Below are 19,210 nucleotides of genomic sequence, written 5' to 3'. Positions count from 1 at the left end.
AAACCACCAGCTCTGTACTGATACAAGCTGCAGGCTTGTGATGCAGCCCATATGCCCAGCTCTGCACCTCAAGGAGAAGGCTTATAGTCAGGGCTGAGGCTGAAAACAAGTCAGGACAAAGCATCGAAGGCACTGAGAGGTGCTGGGAAGTGTGGATATTTGGAATTTTGTGCAGTCTTTACAGCTAGCTGAGAGGACAGCAGCTCACAGTAAGAAGACAGGGAGAGACAGCGATTGTGTTTTGAAAGAGACATGGTGTAAAGTGCCCGTCTTCTCGAGAAGGAAAAAAGAAGCATGTTGAGCTGCTGAGATGTTCTGAATGCTGCTGTGCTAGTGGGATGTGTTGCACAATAAAAAAAAAAAAAAAAAAAAACACACACACTTTCTTGATATCACCTAACGGGAGCACTGGCTCTGTATCTGAGAGCCAGATAGATGTAGTATCATTAGTTTTACCCAGACAAACCAAACTGTTTTAGCCATCACTGCTCTATGAAGCCCCTTCGAAACAGCAGCATTCATGTACACTTCTAAACATATAAAAGGCCGTCGTAATATAAAACCTAACTAACAACTCTAGAAATGTGTATGCTTGATATATGCACTCATTTACTACTCAATGTATTTCAATATTTCACTCAATGGACAAGATGGCAGAAGTTAAGGGCCCTTCTCTACCCCTAATTCATGGTGTTAAGCTTTTCCTCAGATATAGATATAGATATATATCCATCAGATCTTCCCCTTGTTGGTGGGGGGGGAGTCCTGCGCAGTGTTGCAGCAGTGTGGAGCAGAGCCTCTGTGTTGTCTATGAGCCTGTCACTCAGTTGAGCCATCACAACCCTGTGGGTCAGGATGGGTTAAGCAGCATCTGTCATCCAGAGAAGCACCATTGTATTACGGGGAGGGATGCAACAGCGATCCCGCCACCACCGCCCTCCCCTTCGCGTTGGTTGGCTCCACACTTCTTCCAACTCGCACGGAACAACAGGAAAAGAGTCAGAGAATCTCCGGGGCTAAACCTGACCTGAGCCCGGACGATGAGGAAACACCCGTGACATCACTGCCAACCCATGGAGGCCAGAAATACTTTTTCCTCTCCAAGAAAACCTGCAGTCCCTGAGTAAGTCTGGCCCCAGGGGAGGGTCACATACACAAACATGTTGAGGTGGACCAAAATGGGAGTTTATTCTTCACCGTGCCACTTCCTCCAAAAACAGAAGCCCTCGCCCCAGTGACTCGTCTTGCGGCAGGAAATGCAGCCATGTGGTGCAAGTAACGCCACTTCATTTCTTCTCTTCATCCGTCGCCTCATGTATTTAAACGACAGGGGGCTCACTCGCGACACGTCCCTTCATCTTGTCTGCGAGCGAGAAACACGGATTGTTGCATGCCTACTGTGGACTACTGCGAGCTGCCACTTAACAGGAGGTGTGTGGGCGAGTCTGCCCATCTCCCCTTTTAGAAACAGCATTATTTGCTTGTTCTGGGACATTATGACTGGTTTCCTTGCAGCAGGCGCATGTGACCATTCCACCACAAACAATAAAAAAGGCAGATATCTCAGCCAGCAGACCGGCAGTTCTTCCTGCTCTTTAGCATGGATTCCGCTGCTATTGTGCGACTCCTGTGACCTGCAGGTCACTGAATGTCTAGTCCATAATGGAGTCACCAATAACTTTGCTGAAGGAATGTTTATTCTCTCTCATGGGCATTTTACTGTACAGAATTCAGATCCATTAGTCTAAAGGAAACATGAATACATAAAAGGAAATGACCACATCCCCCCTAGGGCCTTGTCTCCAACAACCACCTGTACACAAATCAGCCCAAAGCAGCACAATCTGAACTTTTGCAGATGAAATTTATTTGAGCTTTAGATACAATATGTGGACTTAAGGCACACAAAAAGAAAAGAAAAGGCACAATTATCATACATTCACTACCATGTCCCCTGAAATTAAAAAGCTGATCAGAAACATTTAAAAGCAGGCCGTTCCAAAATTAAACAGTTGGGGATTTCATAAATTAGGATAAGACTGTACAGTTGCTTTGTGAACACGTCCTCTCCACATGTCACTGTATTGACAGATGGTGAACCACTGATTTAAGTTATTCTCTTTAGCCAGTGGGTTATCTATTCAAAAGAGCAAAAAATCATTCATTAGACTTAGAAACACTGATTACACTGAAGACAAACTGTTTGACACTTTTTGCTCTTTGAAACAGTACAGTAACAAAGGCCAATTGGCTGTCTCACATGCTGTGATAAAATGGAACAGGCTGTACAGCAATCACCTCCTAATCTGACTGAAAACAGTAATACCTTATTTACCAAAAAACATACATTACAGTGAAAGGAAGTCAGCTATTTGGGACAACGGATTAGCAACAATATCAAAAAGAAGTGTTACTGTTCACCTGAGATTTTGTTGTTATGAAAAATGTTGCCTCAAACAGTTGCTTCCAGATTTTCCTATATCAACAGCCTCAACACTTGTTGAGTACATGTAAACATATCAGAAATCCATTCACACACTTTGGACAAGCCAATAAACCATTACTGAGGAAGTGATCACATTCCCTCATTAGATTAACAGAAAACTAAAACATGAGAACTCAGAATATATCATGTGTGTCGCAGAAATACAGAAAACAAACACAACTAAGATGCCTGATCCCTCCCCCCATTCGTGCTGCATTACTTTTAAGACACGGACATAACACAGAACAAAACAACTGGTGATGATCAACAGTGTAGGCCGGCGACACATGATTCTGAAGCCTAATGGGGGAAAGTGCACTATGGAGTTGAAATTCGGCATGTCAAACTGGCTGGTCTGAGGAAGAGATGAAAACCTGCAGCCTTTTGCAGCGACAACAGTGCTCGCTGGCTGATATGGCCACGGTGTACAAATTTTTGCTTGCTAAAGGAATTGCACTTGCTCAGGCGACGCGACACATCAGGAAACAATGGGAATCAAAAGCAATTCTACACCCTGAAGAAAATAGAGTGTCACCACAAACATGCTCATAAAACTCTGAATGCCACGATTTACTGCGAACAAGCAGCAGCTTATAGCTAGTTCTAACCTTTAGGTGTCGAGAATTGCCAGTCAGAAATGTGGGAGGTAGCTAGAGCAATAGCTGGCAGCAGACGTACAACTGGTAGTGTATAACAGGTCAGATAGGCATAAAGCTCCAGAGATTAAGGCAAGCTGTGTTTGGTGCTGGTGTCAACTGGGCACTGATAAGGTAGTTCAAAATCTGTAAACACACCTAAAACAAAAGTAGGAGAAGAGGCCTTTTGGAAACCGTCTACCTTGGAGAACCAGATGAATGAGACAGGCCTCCAGGGTGGGCTGAGTAAGGTGGGGCAAGCAGTGCGGTGCAGTTTGGCTTGTGACAGAGGCTGGAGGGGTGTAGCACCATCTGTGGCTGTTTTTCAGTGCAGCTTTTTCTCTGGGGACATCTGTTAGGGAGGTGAATACTGCGTTGTTGTATGTTACGTGTGAATTAAAGTCTTCAAAACAGGGAGTGTGTGTGGAGAGACAGGAAAAAAAACAAAAAAAAGTGAGAGCTGTAAACACTTCCAAAGTAACATCGTTTAGCTGAACAAGCTTGCATGGATCTGCCCAGCTCGAGCTTTTAAGAGATCAGTCACCACAATGGCATCCACATCTGTGAGTGTTAAGTGTGAATTCACGTTTATCCTCGTGTGCACAATGTATGTATACGTGTCGTGTGCATGACTCTGTGGGTTTCTACTTAATCTGTACAGGAGAGAGAGTGAATACCTGTACGGGCATGATTGTCAGTGTTAATAAGATGCAGTGCTTTGGGTAAGGTGGGTTGATGGGGGAAAGGATTACAATGGGAGAAGGCGCCAAGGGTGTTAGTAATCTCTTAATGGAGGCTGTGGCAGGAAGGAACATGAGTATGACAAACAGACTCATGCTGGGGAATGCGAACCACTGAGCCACAGTGTGTACAGTTAAAACCGAGGATAAGACAAAGAGGTCAGACAGGGCATAATTTTGAGAGGAATGTTTTGGAGGGAAACATTACCAAAAAAAAAAAAAAGAAAAGAAAAGAAAAAAAGAAATACTAAAATAATACAGAGGAAATATTTGGTCCAACACCTGCCACTGCAGAGTGAAGCCAATGCATTTGCTTTTGTAAGAATTCATCTCTACTGCAAGTTGCTCCTCTCTATAGCTCTCCAGACAGCTAGATGTTGTCAATAATATGATGCTGATAGCTGGCCTTTCTCTGCCCAGGAGATCAAAATTAACCAGAGTCTTATCAGCTAGGGTTGCGTTGGTTCTAGAAATCAATTCCTCAGTGGAGAGAATGTCTGTGATTGGGTGGAAGTCAGGGATCTGCTCTATCGATCGCAGGTAGCAACGCTCCCTCCTCGACAGCCTAATTCAGTTATGGTTAAAAAAAAAAAAAAAAAGTGGCACCAAAGGAGCACTATTCATCTCCATTGCTGCCGTCATAGTGGGTGTTTAAAAATCCTTTGCCTTTTCATTCGTCTGCAGCAGTGGTTCCTCGAACTTCACCCTGTTTGCGAAGCTGTGGGGGAAAGGAGGGAAATAAACACACACATCAGATTTATGTAAGATAAACAGGTGAGGGCAGGTTTAGTGGATGCTTGCATACAGTGAGACCCTTTATGAAAAGCTGCTGTACAAACGGTTTAGACATTTCTTTTCATTGCAAATCTTTAGGTGTTACTTCTTGCATCATGAACCATTAAAAATACAACAAATTTCTTTTAGCGAAGTCAAATCTTCAGCCTTTCCTTAAAAATCTGCTCCAATGGTCCTTATCAAGCACCTTGTTTGTCTTCTAGGTAGATAAAAGCATCACTTTCAAATTCTCCCACCCTGAGGCTGATGGCTTTGGAAAGTCAATTAGTGTTAGAATCTGATAGCCGAACACCTTAATGGAACAGTTCAAACCAACAGTGGCTCTAAACAGAGGAATAGACAGATCTGATGAAATGGATTCACCCTCCCACTTCTCCAGCCCCTACCCCCACCACTCTTTTTTCCTCTCAATCACAGCACAGACTCTTTCTCAACTGCAGAATTCCATTTGTATGTTAATGAGAAAAAAGGAGCCATCTTGAAGCCAGCCCACTTTTTGCCCTTTTCTTCTCATGCTTCCCTCTTCTACACAAACAGCATCCAACCAGTATACATACATACACACAAAAAAAGACAGACAGAACTGTACATCATCTCCATAATGTAGGGTTTCTCTCTATCCCAGTGCAGTCGTGTCAAAGACCTGTGTGACAGTGTCTGTATATAGGCTCGACCACCACCACCTCCACCACACTGTGCCATCCCGTACAGTCCAGCTGTGAGCCTGCTGACCCCTGAGCCTAGACTGAGGTCTTGTCGGCATCCTCACCACAGCACTCTTTGATGGCACCCGCCTGTTTCCTATTTTCCCTTGGAGTAAGTAAACATGTGCTGCATTGGGCGTGATGTGAGAGGAGGAGCAGGCCAACTACAAAATGCTTTATGTTGGTAGTATGCCAAGAATGTTTGAGTCTGGCCTACTTTGTCCAGTCCAGCCCAGATTCCTCTCTTATTCTCCTTGTACGGCCAAAAGCTCCCAGACTGAAATTTAGAGTAGGTCCAAGACCAAGCCTGTGGTAAAGTTTTACAGAGACTGTGATTCGCAGGAATTAAAGCCTGTGATTTAGGAGAGTGCCGTTTTCTCTCTCTGCCTTGTATTCCTCTGTGGAGAGTCTGGATTGCAGGTACTAGGACTTCTGTGTATGTTTTTAACTGCTGGCCACCTCTTCAAAATACCATGCAAGATTCTTAGAAAAGTTTGTCCAGATGTCTGGCTATATCCAGAGAACCCAGAACACACTGTACAGAAACAAACTGTATTTCTCTGATTCGATGGTATGGATTTACTAATTCTGAGTTGGATCTGGAATCACATTTGAAGACTACACATGTGACTTGTAACATGTAAACACAGCAGCAGAGGTGTGCAGCAACACAGAAACCCCACTAGTAGTAGGAAGAACACCTAGGTTAGAAGATCCTCTACCAGTGAAAACTTACACAGGGCAGTCAGACCTACACCTTGCCTGGCTACTCATCTGCAGCCTTTGTACCTTGCACAGAGCCTTTGTTACGCATCTGGACACAAATAAAGTACATCACATAAGTAAGGATTAGAATGTATGTAGCTAGGATTACTTAACCACAGAATAAATATGACTAATTTCTTTCAGTTGAAACTTATGCATGTTAAAATCTATTCTCAAATACAATGGGGATGTTCAGGAAGTAATATTTGCAAACCATTGTGGTGCAAAGCATAATAAGTCTTTGAGGAGCCAGTGATACACTGGTGTTATATTCTGAACTGTTCATTTATCATCATTTAACTGTTCATCCATACAGTTAGTGATCACGATCTAAAAATACACAACAGACCATGATACATAAGATATGAATGGTTTGATTACATATGGCCGCAACTAAGACATTACTTTCAAGACATCTTTTAAGAAAGGATGTCAGTGGACTTTGTTTCATTGTACTAGCCTCCTTTGTCTATACTACTTGTTTTCCATATCACTAGATCTTAATCAACTAGTTGGATTTAAAAAAAAAAAAAAAAAAAAAAACTAGACTGATGCTGCAATAGTTCATTTGAAGCTCAGCAAGTATCAGAAATGTGATGTTGTGAACTCTTACAGTTGGAGAATGTTGTGTGCATAGAGCCCATTATTAATTGATATATACATCATTAAGGTTTACAGTACATTGTGGCTAACTTTTTATTCTCACCTCATCCAGCTCTCTCTGCGTCTCTGCCTCCATTCGCCGGATATCATCCATAGTGAGGTCCACCCACTTATCAATCCAACAGAAGAGCTGGCGGTGGAAGTTTGTGAAGATCCTCTTCTCTTGCTGAGGGAGATGGAGACAGCATGTTTAGGCGATATGACCAAAAATTCATATCAAATATTTTTGTAGCACACTAACATACCACAATATTGCTCTGGAAATCAAAATGCAATATTAGCAAATTTACCCACAGTCACAGTCTTAGTCAATAAAAAAAAGAGGCACAGTATTGCTTCTACACACTGGAAGCAGGAATACAACTTGCATGTCAAAGCAAACCGCAATCAACTCTGTACACGGACATCACGGACGTCTCTCTAACCTCATGGATGAAGTTCTCCACTTTAGTCTGTAGGCCCCACCACTTGAACTTGACTGTGACCAGTTTATACGCACACATCTTTGGGCAGTCAGTCTTATTAGACAGCTCTTTCTGTTGGGAGAACAACAAAACAATAGCAAGACTTACAAGCCATGACTTTTTTTAAAGCACAGCAATAACTTGACAGAAACTCTGCAATGAGAGAATAATCGTAAAAACAGCAGAAGGCTGAGAGAATATTATGTTAGACTAATCTTTGCTGCATTCAAAGCTACAAATCATTAATACATAATGCTTTGGGTATGGAGCTTGCTGAAATAATTATCAATATGAAGATGTGCTGTGCACAGATAAAAGTGCCCTAATCTACAACACACTTTCTAAATCCGTCCGCTACTTGCACTCTGCCTCCCTCTGAAGAAGAGAAGAAAAGGAGGAGGGAGGGGGGTTGGGGCAGAGCAAAGTGGATAAACTCCAGATGAAGGAACCATTTCTCTGCCTCCACCCTGACAGCGACACCGTTCCCAACAGGCATGCCTTTGTGGTCACGAAAGGCAGATAAAACGGTGCTCGCAAAGCGATAAGGGCGTTGTGGTGCAAAACTGGTTACATTATTAACACCTAGGACCTGCTCGCCCCCAGAACACCCATACTCTCCCTCCGAGAACACCTGTTTAATTAATCACTTCATTCGGGCTCGGCATTCTAAAAGAAAATGCCACAGACCCGCCTCAATCACCCTCATCCCACTGTTGTTTGATCCTACGATCATGGAGGAGAGTGAGAGAGGGGAAATGAGAAACATTTCTAAATTTGCAGTGGGTTTAGAAAAGTTGTCATCGCTAAAGGAGAACTTCACATGAAACGGATTCTACATCAAAACACTTACGGTGACATTTCTTCTCTCCCTCTCTGTGCCCCACTCAAAGGAGCAGAAGTTTTCAGAAATACAAAGGGTACCGATATGCAAGCATGTGTGCATGCAGAGATAGACAAGAGTTTCATTGCTCTGAGAAGCTGGCAGAAATTGTGCCTCTGTTGTCACATAACTACTTTTTTTTTTTCCCCTCCACCTTTTCAAAAATACTCTTTTTCCATGTCCACGGCGGACGGGAAAGTGATCTAATTAAAAACACAAAATAAAAAGTTGTGCTTCTTTATTCATACTTTTTAAAGCTGTTTGGCTGTCTTTGTTCTGTGAAAATTCTTGAAGCAGAGGAAAGTTTCCCATGGTGAACTTTGAGGGCTCCACTGCAGAGTAGAAATTCTCAGCGCTCTAACAGTAAGCAGGACCTGTTTGAGGCTGCTGGGTATGACAGGGTTTAGAGGGGAAGGCAACAACACTCCTGACAAAGTCTTTATTCAGAATTGCTGCTTGTCAAATTTAGAATCAATGTCCATGCACAGTCTTTCCTATTTCTCTCTTCATCTTCTCTCACATTCGCATCACACTCAAGTAGAACCTGTATCTGATCTGGTGACTTGAAATTTCTATTACAACCAATTAGAGCTGAGAAAGAGGTGATTTGTCTTCATCAAACTGTAGCTGTTCAGGGCTGACGGACACCACTCTAGTCTTCCTACAGCTCTGTGCTCTTCCATAGAGCTATTTGAATTGTTACATGTGACGATGCTTGTGTGAAAACAAATCTTTACCACTGTGTCTAAATTAAACAATAAAAAAATACCCTCATAGCCTTCCTGTTCCATCAAATAGTTATGCCATTTTACTCACAAAAGCTTTGCACACATGGACATTCAATTTTATTTCCATTCTTCTTCAAAAAGGACTACTGAAGCTCTGTCAAATTGCAAAGTAACTATGAGTGAGAAGCATTTTTCAAGTCCAGGGACAAATCTTTGATTGATTGAGGTCTGCACTCTCGAACAATGTTGTTTTTTCATTTTCATTTTCAGAGCAGTTGTCTTGCTAGAAATCAAACCCTCTCCCAAGCAGCAGTTTTCTTGCAGAGAGCAGCAGGTTTTCCTTAAGGATTTCCCCTCTCTTTCACTGAATTCATTCTTCCCGCCATCTTCACAAGCTTTCCGAGAGCTGCTGTACAGCAGCTTTCCCACAGCATGATGATGCGACCATAAACTGAACTTTGTTACACTGTGTTTGAGTTCCCCACATATTGTCTAGCAACATTAGACAAAAGATCATGCATTTTGTTTTCAAGAGCGTCTTTTCCTTAGTTCTGGGCATCATCAGCAAACCATATGTATAGCGTCTTCCATCCCAGCCACTGAACCCTGTTGATTCTTTGAGTTCGCAAAACATACAAAAAAAATTCTATTATAGGTTAATGAGGATTTTGCTGTTGGCAGAAACCACAGGGTCAATGCAGACGTAAACAGGAGCTTTGTGTGTGCTCACATTTAGTCAAATGCATCAAAACACATTGGGATCCAACCAATAAACTATCAAATCAAAAGCCTAAATGGACTAAAAGGCTAGTATATAACATTATTCAGCAGACACTTATAAAATCTAGTTATCACCATTGAACTGAAGATGTCTGCTCTTGCGTTTTACCTTTAAGAAACAGGATTCAGGCAATGGCAGAGGCTACGCTGATGCTATGGATAACTGTCAAATAAATAATTTTAAAGAGGGGGGGGGGCAGCAGGTGAAGGAGAAGGGGAACATATGCTCAGACACAAACCTATCTAATTCCTCGAGTCTTCGTCACAATGATTGGGGTTAATTTTATGACTGATGAAAAGATAAACTGTAATATGTGTGTGAATTGGATATACAGTATCTAACTTCCATGTCTTTAAAGAGCATTACCTTCCAGGTGGGACCAAGAGGTCCTCTGCCGGTCTTCACTGACTTGAAAATGGCAGGATCCTCATCTGATTTGTAGTCCTACAGTGGAAATAATTTATACAATTAATACAATGCATAGACAGATACACTGACTGGTCACTCTATGCGTTTCTTTTTTTGTTGAAACTGTCAGAAAGGTGATAATTCTACTATACGTTGATTATTGAGGTCATAATGGGTGGTGGAGTTGTACTGGAGCACATTATGTTACTTGCTTTGGCCCACTCAATTATGTAAATAGTGTGGCTGAAACATTAGAAAGAAGTGAGTGCATTTGGCTGTTTAACAAACAGAGGTTAGTACTACTAATATACATGATTATACATGAAAGCAGCTGCACCATAAATTGAGCAATAAAGTATAATTAAAGTAGTATAATTCTAGTTTACAAAATTGGCAGCGTGTTTGGTCTATACGATTGATCGCCAACAGTACTCTAAACTAAGGAGCAGAGCAGTCATTGCCACTGAATGGCCAAAGAGTACAATATATTTATTCTCCAAAAACTGCCACCCTCAGAGATAACGTCATGCTGTAAGACCAGAGGACACAACTCAGCCTTAAATAGGTTGGTGATAAGCCAGTCCACAGGGCACTGATGCCACCAGCAACATCTGTTTAATTAGGGTAAGACTGGTGCCACTGGTGCTGGCATCTACCTGCATTATGTGCCAATGTGTGTGAGAGTGCCTACAGTCCTTACCCTATATATGCATTAGAATCACATCCTGCCAAACCAATTTTAGTGAACCAAACACTTACTCCTCATTGCACAGGAGGAGCTTGGTACCATTGCAAAGAGATTTTTAAAGCATATTTTCAAGCACATAAAAAAATAACACGGGCTACCGAGTAGATATGGCGAGCACATGACAAACATGACAAAGTTGACTTCATAAAGCAGGCAAGAGAGGCAAAGTAACACAAATAAATAAAATGGCTTTCAAATTATCAACAGCTCAAGGGCCCAGCAATTTTAAATAAATCATGATGCGCCTGCAGCTAAAAGCTACTTTTCAGGGCTATCGGCCAACAGGAGGGTGCCAAACGTGTGGAAAGAGATAGAAACCCACCCCTACACAGACGCGCACACACACACACTAATTTGGCTGTTTTAATGCTGAGAGCTCCATCACTATAACAATACACTGTGCTGCACTAATGAGGTCTGTGAATCGATGTGCCGTGGTGGACGAAAAGGAGCTACTCTCAAGCAAAAGGGCGTGTGTGTGTGTGTTTGTGTCATGTGTGTTTTTGTCTAGTTCCGGCATACGAAGCACTGTGAGCCTTAATTACACTAACAAACTCATCTGTGCTGGCGGTACGCCCCAGGCCCTGCAGCCATGCCTGAGGCTGAGGGCTGATAGGGCCCTCAGACACAACACACTCCTCCAGCAGGGCAAACACGTCCGCCTCGTTAACTACGCACCACAAACAAACACAGACACACAGAGAAACCGATGCTTCTCAGTCAAATAGCCACACATACGTGCACAAACACACATGAGCCAGAGCAAAATGAGGCAATGTGTTGTCAAATAACAGCAATAATGTGTAACATCTTCAAATATAATTTTAGAGATTCCAAATACAGTACTAAAAACTTTTGAAATATTATTGAGGTCATCTTGTTGTTGGATGTTCAAAAGGTGTTTATCGTTTTTAAATACAAAGATTTCAAGCTGCTGATACTTCTGTCAAGAGGGACCAATGGTTAGATAACCAGCACATTAATACATAATGAAGTTGTTAAATCACTCTACTCTGTCTGTCTTATGTGATTTTCTCTTGCTAGTTGTCATATTCGGTTGGCCAGTGAGGTATGCAATTAACAGGGCGATTAAATACAATTAAACACTTTTCTACAGTACACTAGTTCCACTAGATACAAAAAATATTACTGCACCGAATAATGTTTTAATTCAAAGACTGTAACCTTTGGTCAATTAATCAGCTGTATACCAGTATATTAACAACAATTTTAATATTTCTAACTTGTCATTTGCCAAGTAAAATTTTATAGTTCCCAGCTTCTCCAAAATCATTACCCGTATTTGTTTTCCAATATCAAAGTCTAATAAAATCACTGTTTAATACTGATAAAAAAAAAAAAAAAAAAATCAACTAGACGACTGTGTCTTGGGAATGTTTATATGTGGAAATTTTTGTTGTCGTTTTATTTAGATATAATTTGTGCATGTGCATGTTGTTGTTCCAATTCTGTTTATTCAACAAAATTTTAAATTAAAAATAAGTTTTTTTTTTTGTTTTCTTTTTAAAAAGATGCTCAAAGTACATTAAATAGATGTATGGCTCACGCAAAATAAACCAGGAACCCCAAATTGAACAGTCCTTAAGTTAAACAGAATAGTTATTGTTCAGGCCACATGAAGGCGCAAATATGTGTTTTTATGTTGCACTGGAAACGTGCCAGAACAGTTTCTACTTACGCTACTGGACACTTGACTTCTGTCTGCAATGTCAATGGGCACAACCGTTACATTCTGCCATGTGGCGTTGTCTAGTTTATGCACCTGAACAAAGACAAACCATACTGTAAGAAAAGCATAAAAACTCACATCTAATGTTCAGATTGGATGTTTTGTCTTGTCTTGATAAGATGCAAATGTGCTCACATTTTCTTGAGTTCCAAGATCTGGTTTGTGCCACGTCTCAATTTTAATGAAGAAACTGTCTTTCATATACTCGTTCTAGAAGGAATGTTATCATATTTAATAAAAAAAACAAACTGTACAGAAATTATTTTTTTGTATTTTGAAACAAATTCAAGAAATACAAGATTTAAGGCTACTTACCGTCACAACTGAATCGAGGTTTGAAACGAGAAGAAAAAACAAACAAAAAAACAATAACATAATCATAAATTCAGGGAAAACACATGATGCAAGTAACTCAAGTGTACTTAACCATGCAGAAGGATTAGGTGTAAACAACAGTAAAGTGGACAGCAATTTTATAGGGAGTGGCACTCACTGGTTCTGCAGTAGGGGTAGGCGTTCCAGGCCTTTTCATGAAATACCAGGGACCCTTCAGGGGCCAACAGCCTGACAAACCCGGGAACTTTGCTGTAGAGTGGGGAAAGGGAACAGAAAGATATGGGTAACGAAAGGGAAGAGGAAGAAATATTGCTTCACCTTTCACTGGTTCTAGAGGGAATATTGTGCAGAAAGGAATTTTTAACAAAGACAACACTGCCACTGCCTGGTTGCACTGTGCTATTGCACTATGAGAAAACATTTATTGGATCAAAAAGTATGGAGAAGAACTCTAAAGAAATAACACATACCTTTTCAGATGGTAGATTTTGTGTGTATACTGTCCTTTCTCTCCATCTTTTTCATAGGGCTCATTCTTGAGTACCTCAATGCCCTCACCACCACCAGTCTCATTTTTACTTGCTTCAGCTACAGAGAAGAGCTGTCCCACTTGATACTGAAACACAAAAACATCAATAACTTACAGCATGCTCAGAAGACAAACTGAGACAGATTTTTTTTACCAACTTGCACCTGATGATTCTGCAGCTTCAATGAGCTAGAGTTTACAATAGGAGTTGAAATGGTAAAACAGCTATAAAGAGCACGTATATGTCAGCAAAAGATGAGCAGAGCTTATCTGGACAGTGTATACTGCATGTCCTTCAAATATAAAGTCTACCCACAATCAGAGAAGAGTAACTGATGTCATAGGATGAATTTTAAACAGATAATGCAACAGAAATGTGAGCCAACAGAACTCTTATAAGCATTTCTACCCTAAAGAAAACACTTATTTTTCTATTAGTTGAAATTATCTTTGAAATGTTAAACTAGTTGCCCACACTTTGTCACCAGAGTGAGAGTCTGGGATAATACAAACTTCATCTGACATAAACCGCTGTAAACACAGGCACAATTGCCTGTTGACATAAAAACAATCACAAGAATTACAAATTATGGGTAAGGGTAATTTTCCCTAATTTGCAACCAGCAGTCAAACACTGGAAATCAGTCAAGTCTGATATACAGTGCCTATAAAAAAATATTCACCCCCCTTGGATGTTTCACCCTCTTATTGACATTATAAATCAGTCATGGTCAATAAAAGTTGCCAACTTTGACAAAAACATTTCATAAAAATACCTCATTAATGTAGAAAGAGAAAACAATTTTCTACAAAGTAATGTCAATTAAATAAAAATATGTAAGGTGAAATCAGTTTTTGCATTATTATTCAACCGCTTCAGAACAATATTTAGTAGATGAATCTTTTACTACAATCACAGCATGGAGTGTGTGTGTATAAGTCTCAACAAGTTTGCACATCTGGACATTGGAATTTTTTGCCATTCTTCTTTGCAAAACTGCTGAAGCTCTGTCAGGTTGCGTAGAGATCGGGTGTGCACAAAGTCTCTATTGGATTGAGGTCTGGGCTTCAACTGCAGAACATTCACCTTGTTGTCAGTAAACCATTTTTGTGTAGCGTTCGCTGTATGCCTTGGGTCATTGTCTTGCTGAAATACAAATCTTCTCCCAAGCTGTAGTTGTCTTGCCGACTGAATAAGATTGTCCTCCAGCATTCATCTTACCCTCTACCTTACAAGTCAACAGCCGAGAAGCATTCCCACAGCATGATGCTGCCACCACCGTGTTACACTGTGGGGATGGTGCGTTTGTGGTGATGTGCAGTCACCAAACATTGCATCTTGTCTGATAGCCTAAAAGCACTACTTTCATCTCATCAGAGCAAAGAACCCTCTTCCACTGGACCATGGAGTCTTCCATAACACTTTGACTGGTGAAGAACCCGTGCAACAGTTGTTGTATGTAGTCTCTCCTCTCTCAGTTGGTGAAGCTTGTAACTTCCTCAGAGTAGTCATCGGTGTGTTAGTGACCTCTCTCACTAGTCTCCTTCTTGTATGGTTACTCAGTTGTTTGTGTGGGCGGCCTTTTCTAGGCAGATTTAGAAATTTGCCATATTCCTTTCCTTTCTTGATGATGGATTTCACTGAACTCTAGGGGATGTTTAGTGACTTGGAGATTTTTTTGTATCCATTCCCATACTTGATGATGATTTTCAACGACCTGTTCTCTGAGTTGCTGGGAGTGTTCATTTGTCTTCATAGTGTAATGGTAGCCAGGAATACTTAATAACCAGTGACTGGACCTTTTAGACACGATTCCTTATACTGCAATCACTTGAGACACATTCGCTGCACTCAGGTGATCCCAATTTAACTAATTGTAGGGCTACTAGCACCAAACATCTGGACCCCTGTTGGATTAGGTCATTTTAAAGGGGGTGAATATTAATGCAAACACTGATTTCACCTTATATCTTTTTATTTGACATTACTTTGTAGAAACCCGTTTTCACTTTGACATTAATGAGGTATTTTTCAAATTTTTGTTCGTTTGACCATGATTGATTTATAATGTCAATAAAAGGATGAAACATCCAAGGGGTGAATACTTTTTGTAGGCACTGTATAGTACGGCAAGTTAATACTATAATCTGGAAGTTGAGTCATAACAACTGCATTTCCTTCTTGTCAGGTCGAGACGTTTCACTGCTCATCCAAGTAGCTTCTTCAGTATGAGGATAGTTGGTTAGAGACCACAAATTTTTAGCCAGGTGTGAAGTAAAACCAACCTAGAGAATAACTGTGTGGCCTCTAACTATTCTGAAGAAGCTACTTGGATGAGCAGTGAAACGTCTCGACCTGACAAGAAGGAAATGTTGTTGCCATGACTCAACTTCCAGATAACTTTACCTGGATGACTGAGAATCTTCGCTGACCTAATACCATATTGGAAAATATATTTTTTTTAGATAAATTAATTTACATTCACAAAGAGAGAGAGAGACACAAAAAATGTTTACTCACCTCCTCAACACTACAGGGTAAAACCACACGGCTGCAAAAGAGAGAAAAGTTTGGTATACTTTGCATAATACTTGCATTACAATTTGCAATTAATCTAAATACCAAACTGTAGAAAGGGACAAAATAAGCATTATGCAATTTATTTATTTTGAATTATGGCCCAAAACATTCACTTAAGGACAAAATACATCATACCGATACTTCAGGTCATTTATTTCAAAATATTTAACTTTCGGTTCTTGCAATCCAAAAGTTTCCTCTCCATATCTAAAAGAAAACTTTTGGTAGGATTTGCCATGCATCATTTACATTTTACATTTAGTCATTTGGCAGATGCTTTTATCCAAAGCATCAATTTATCAATTTCTGCATTGCCAAATACCTGCATGCATTCAAACAGAAAATACACACAGACATGCATGCCTTAAGGTCTATATTCCGTATGAAGCAAAAAGGAACCAGTGCAAAAGAAGGAACAGTCACATGTGCCCCATCATAGTATTAGAAATAACCCCCTCCTCACTGCTGTTGAGCAGGAAGCTGGTTGTGGTGGCTCTTGAGCCATTTCAATCTAAAGTCTTTGCCTAAAAACAATACACGTGCTGCACAGATTAGTGGCAAAAGGTGTGGCTGTTTTAAAAAAAAAAAAGGTAAGTATCTGAAATTGTATTGTACAAGTTATCCAAAAGCCTTCACTCAAGGCATGAAAGTATCCTGCAGCTTCTACTTGATGGTGTGGTGTGCTGTGCCCAAAGCAGTTCTATCATTTACCTTGATGAACATGAAGCTTCTCTCAGTGACCACTAACCACACAGTGCAAGACAAAAAAAAAGAAAGGAAGAAAAAGACGCATACATACATATATATATAGTAGGGAGGAGAGGTATGCTCAAAGTGTAAGCCAGGCTGTATTCTGCGTTGACATGAACTCATTTGTTTGAATTTTTCACTGCAATTTTCCCTAGATGGTGGCATTTAAAAAAACATACCAAGAGTATTTTATTTGGACCAGAGTTTATACTACTTTGTTAACTTGTGCTGAAATAAAGGTAATCACATTAAGTGACATCCCTCTAGGCTGTTATTACAATATGCACCACTTCCAAGTAAAACTTTGAAGAGTGATGGTATCTTTCTGTACAATCAATGACACAGACAGCATCATGATGGCATCATCATAGAAAAAAACATCCATTATACACCTCCTGTCATCAAGTGGCACCAGTACACCACATACAAGTAATGTCAGTTATTTAACCTTTTCATTATCATTAATATATACTGTGGGTTCAGAAAGTTCTCAAACTCCATTCACTTTTTGGCCACCATTGTGTGATTTATTTCATTTTAAATTGATAAAATTGCCCAACTACAATGACTGCCATGACCTTAAAAATGTCTGTCAAATCAGGCATTTGCAAAGTGTTTCCATAGATAATCTGGGCAGGGGCATGGCAAGAATATGAAGAGTAATGGCTTTAGAAAGGATGCATGTAATTTTGTGTAGCACTTCAGAAGATCACTATTCGAAAGTGAATGTGTGCAGACAGTGTGAGATATGCTAATTGAATTTAATGTGATGGAATTAGGCCCATACAGTGCTAGGGTGCCAGTATTCGTCTAACATGATAAATTAAACTGTGTATAACACTTATTGAATGAGACAGTGGTAGTATAATTCTCCTCATCCAACCGTCCATCCATCTACTTCTAATATTGTTAAGAACAATAAGTAGTTAACTAATTATTTACTTATGACCAATTAGGTCTAAATGAAAATAAATACAAGGGCATTTTTACATATTTAAAATACATACACACTGACATCAAACAACAACTGTAAAGGTTTACACATGTTCCCGAACAGAAAGTATGAACTCCAAAGAGAGGACCAAATTAAACTATACCTAATCTCCACCATGACAAGAATCTAACTTACTGTAACCTTTGGTGATGTCTATAAAATGATGTTCCTGTGTTGTATTCAAGCTTTCAATCTTATTGCTTATACTTAAAAAATAAAGCTTTTGCTTGTGTTCCATTAAACAGCTTCATCGCCTCATATTGAAAGACGACATGTTAGTCAAATACAGATTAACATCATTGTGAAAATACAAATCTGAAGTATGGAGGCTTTGACAAGCTCAGTTACGTTAGTTACTTTTCGAGACTTCCTGTGTTAACCTAAGTCTTCTACCGTTTTCAAATGAAAAGTGGCGACATAGCATTTGCAATTGTTTGTTTGCAGAGTTATGATTAACTAGCGGGCAGTTGATGTTTGGCATATTTCCCCAACTGAGAATGACTTGAGCTTTAATGTCAACACCAAAACCTTTGATTCAACTTCGTGAGTCGTGCAGCTAGCCGTTAGCTAGGGAAACCTGACGCTAAGTTAGCTAAAATCTAACGCTCGCAAACTAGCTTAGTTCTTTCAAATGGCTTCGTTTGACGCGACAGCCAGGGAGTTTACCCATTAACCAAATCCGCTTTTCTCCTGTAAGTCAAGCGTTATATTAACGACTTTGTGTGAGGTTTTCTCGGATAACATTAGCATCGCTAGTTGATTTTCCATGTTACACCGTTAGGTTAACTAGCATTAGCAACTTGTTAGCTAGCACTAAATCGTAGCTCAAGTTAAGTGTAAGTTTTACAGCTTGAATTCACCGCGGTCGATACTCCAATATTTGACACATAAACTACAGACCGCAGTGTTTCGACGCCAGGTATTTAATGTGAGCGGACAGGACATCCTGTGAGATAACAACAGCTGTCACACTGTCCCTCAGCGCTGTCAAAGCCGGTAGGCCACAGCGGCTCTCCGGCGAGCCCACCCTCGTGTGTGAGACACCGAGATAAGATGGAAAGTTTTCAGCAGTGTCAAATCACTGACGGAGACTGATCCGCTTAAACGAATCTATTAACAAACGAGGAAGCCACTTTAAAAGGACCGAGAAAAGGGCAGCTAAGGCAGGAACATTGCACTTACTACTCCTTGATGAGGACCATCGTAGCTTGTTGCTCTCGACACTGGAGGTACTGCCCCGCGAGCGCCGAGCGCTGCTGACGTCACGAATCTGCTAAGAGCGGCGCACGGGTCCTCCCCTCGCGAGCGGTGATGTGCGGCGCCGGGCGCGAGCGGGCCGACTCGTTAGTGTTGACCAAGCCGCTCACTTCCGGTTGTTCCCCTGCGCGCCCCCCTGCGGTGCCGGACAGAACAGCAGGTGGTAGGACTGCGTTTCCAGAGCAGCCAGGTAGCACTTAAAAACTCAAACTGCATT

At 40.7% G+C, this 19,210-nt stretch overlaps 1 protein-coding gene across 1 annotated transcript; it reads right to left on the bottom strand.

Annotated features, from left to right (window-relative positions):
• Positions 1-1,845: 1,845 nt before the first annotated feature.
• Positions 1,846-19,045, bottom strand: LOC113150208 (phosphatidylinositol transfer protein beta isoform). The gene is made up of 11 exons (XM_026342612.1): positions 18,919-19,045; positions 15,933-15,963; positions 13,353-13,498; positions 13,040-13,131; positions 12,862-12,869; positions 12,682-12,756; positions 12,496-12,579; positions 10,007-10,084; positions 7,213-7,323; positions 6,831-6,953; positions 1,846-4,578 (listed from the first exon to the last, which is right to left on the bottom strand). The coding sequence occupies exons 1-11, from the start codon at positions 18,936-18,938 to the stop codon at positions 4,531-4,533; spliced, it is 816 nt and encodes a 271-aa protein (XP_026198397.1). The 5' UTR covers positions 18,939-19,045; the 3' UTR covers positions 1,846-4,530.
• Positions 19,046-19,210: the final 165 nt, after the last annotated feature.

This window comes from Anabas testudineus, chromosome 9 (genome assembly GCF_900324465.2).
Source record: "Anabas testudineus chromosome 9, fAnaTes1.2, whole genome shotgun sequence".
Lineage (NCBI taxonomy): Eukaryota > Metazoa > Chordata > Actinopteri > Anabantiformes > Anabantidae > Anabas > Anabas testudineus.
This window is presented reverse-complemented; position numbering and strand designations above follow the sequence as displayed.

Coding starts and splice junctions, on each gene's coding strand:
- LOC113150208 (XM_026342612.1), bottom strand. CDS start 18,938: ATGGTCCTCATCAAGGAGTA. Junction 15,964..18,918: donor ATGGTCCTCATCAAGGAGTA/GTAAGTGCAATG, acceptor TCTCTTTTGCAG/CCGTGTGGTTTTACCCTGTA. Junction 12,580..12,681: donor ATCTTGGAACTCAAGAAAAT/GTGAGCACATTT, acceptor GTCTTTGTTCAG/GTGCATAAACTAGACAACGC.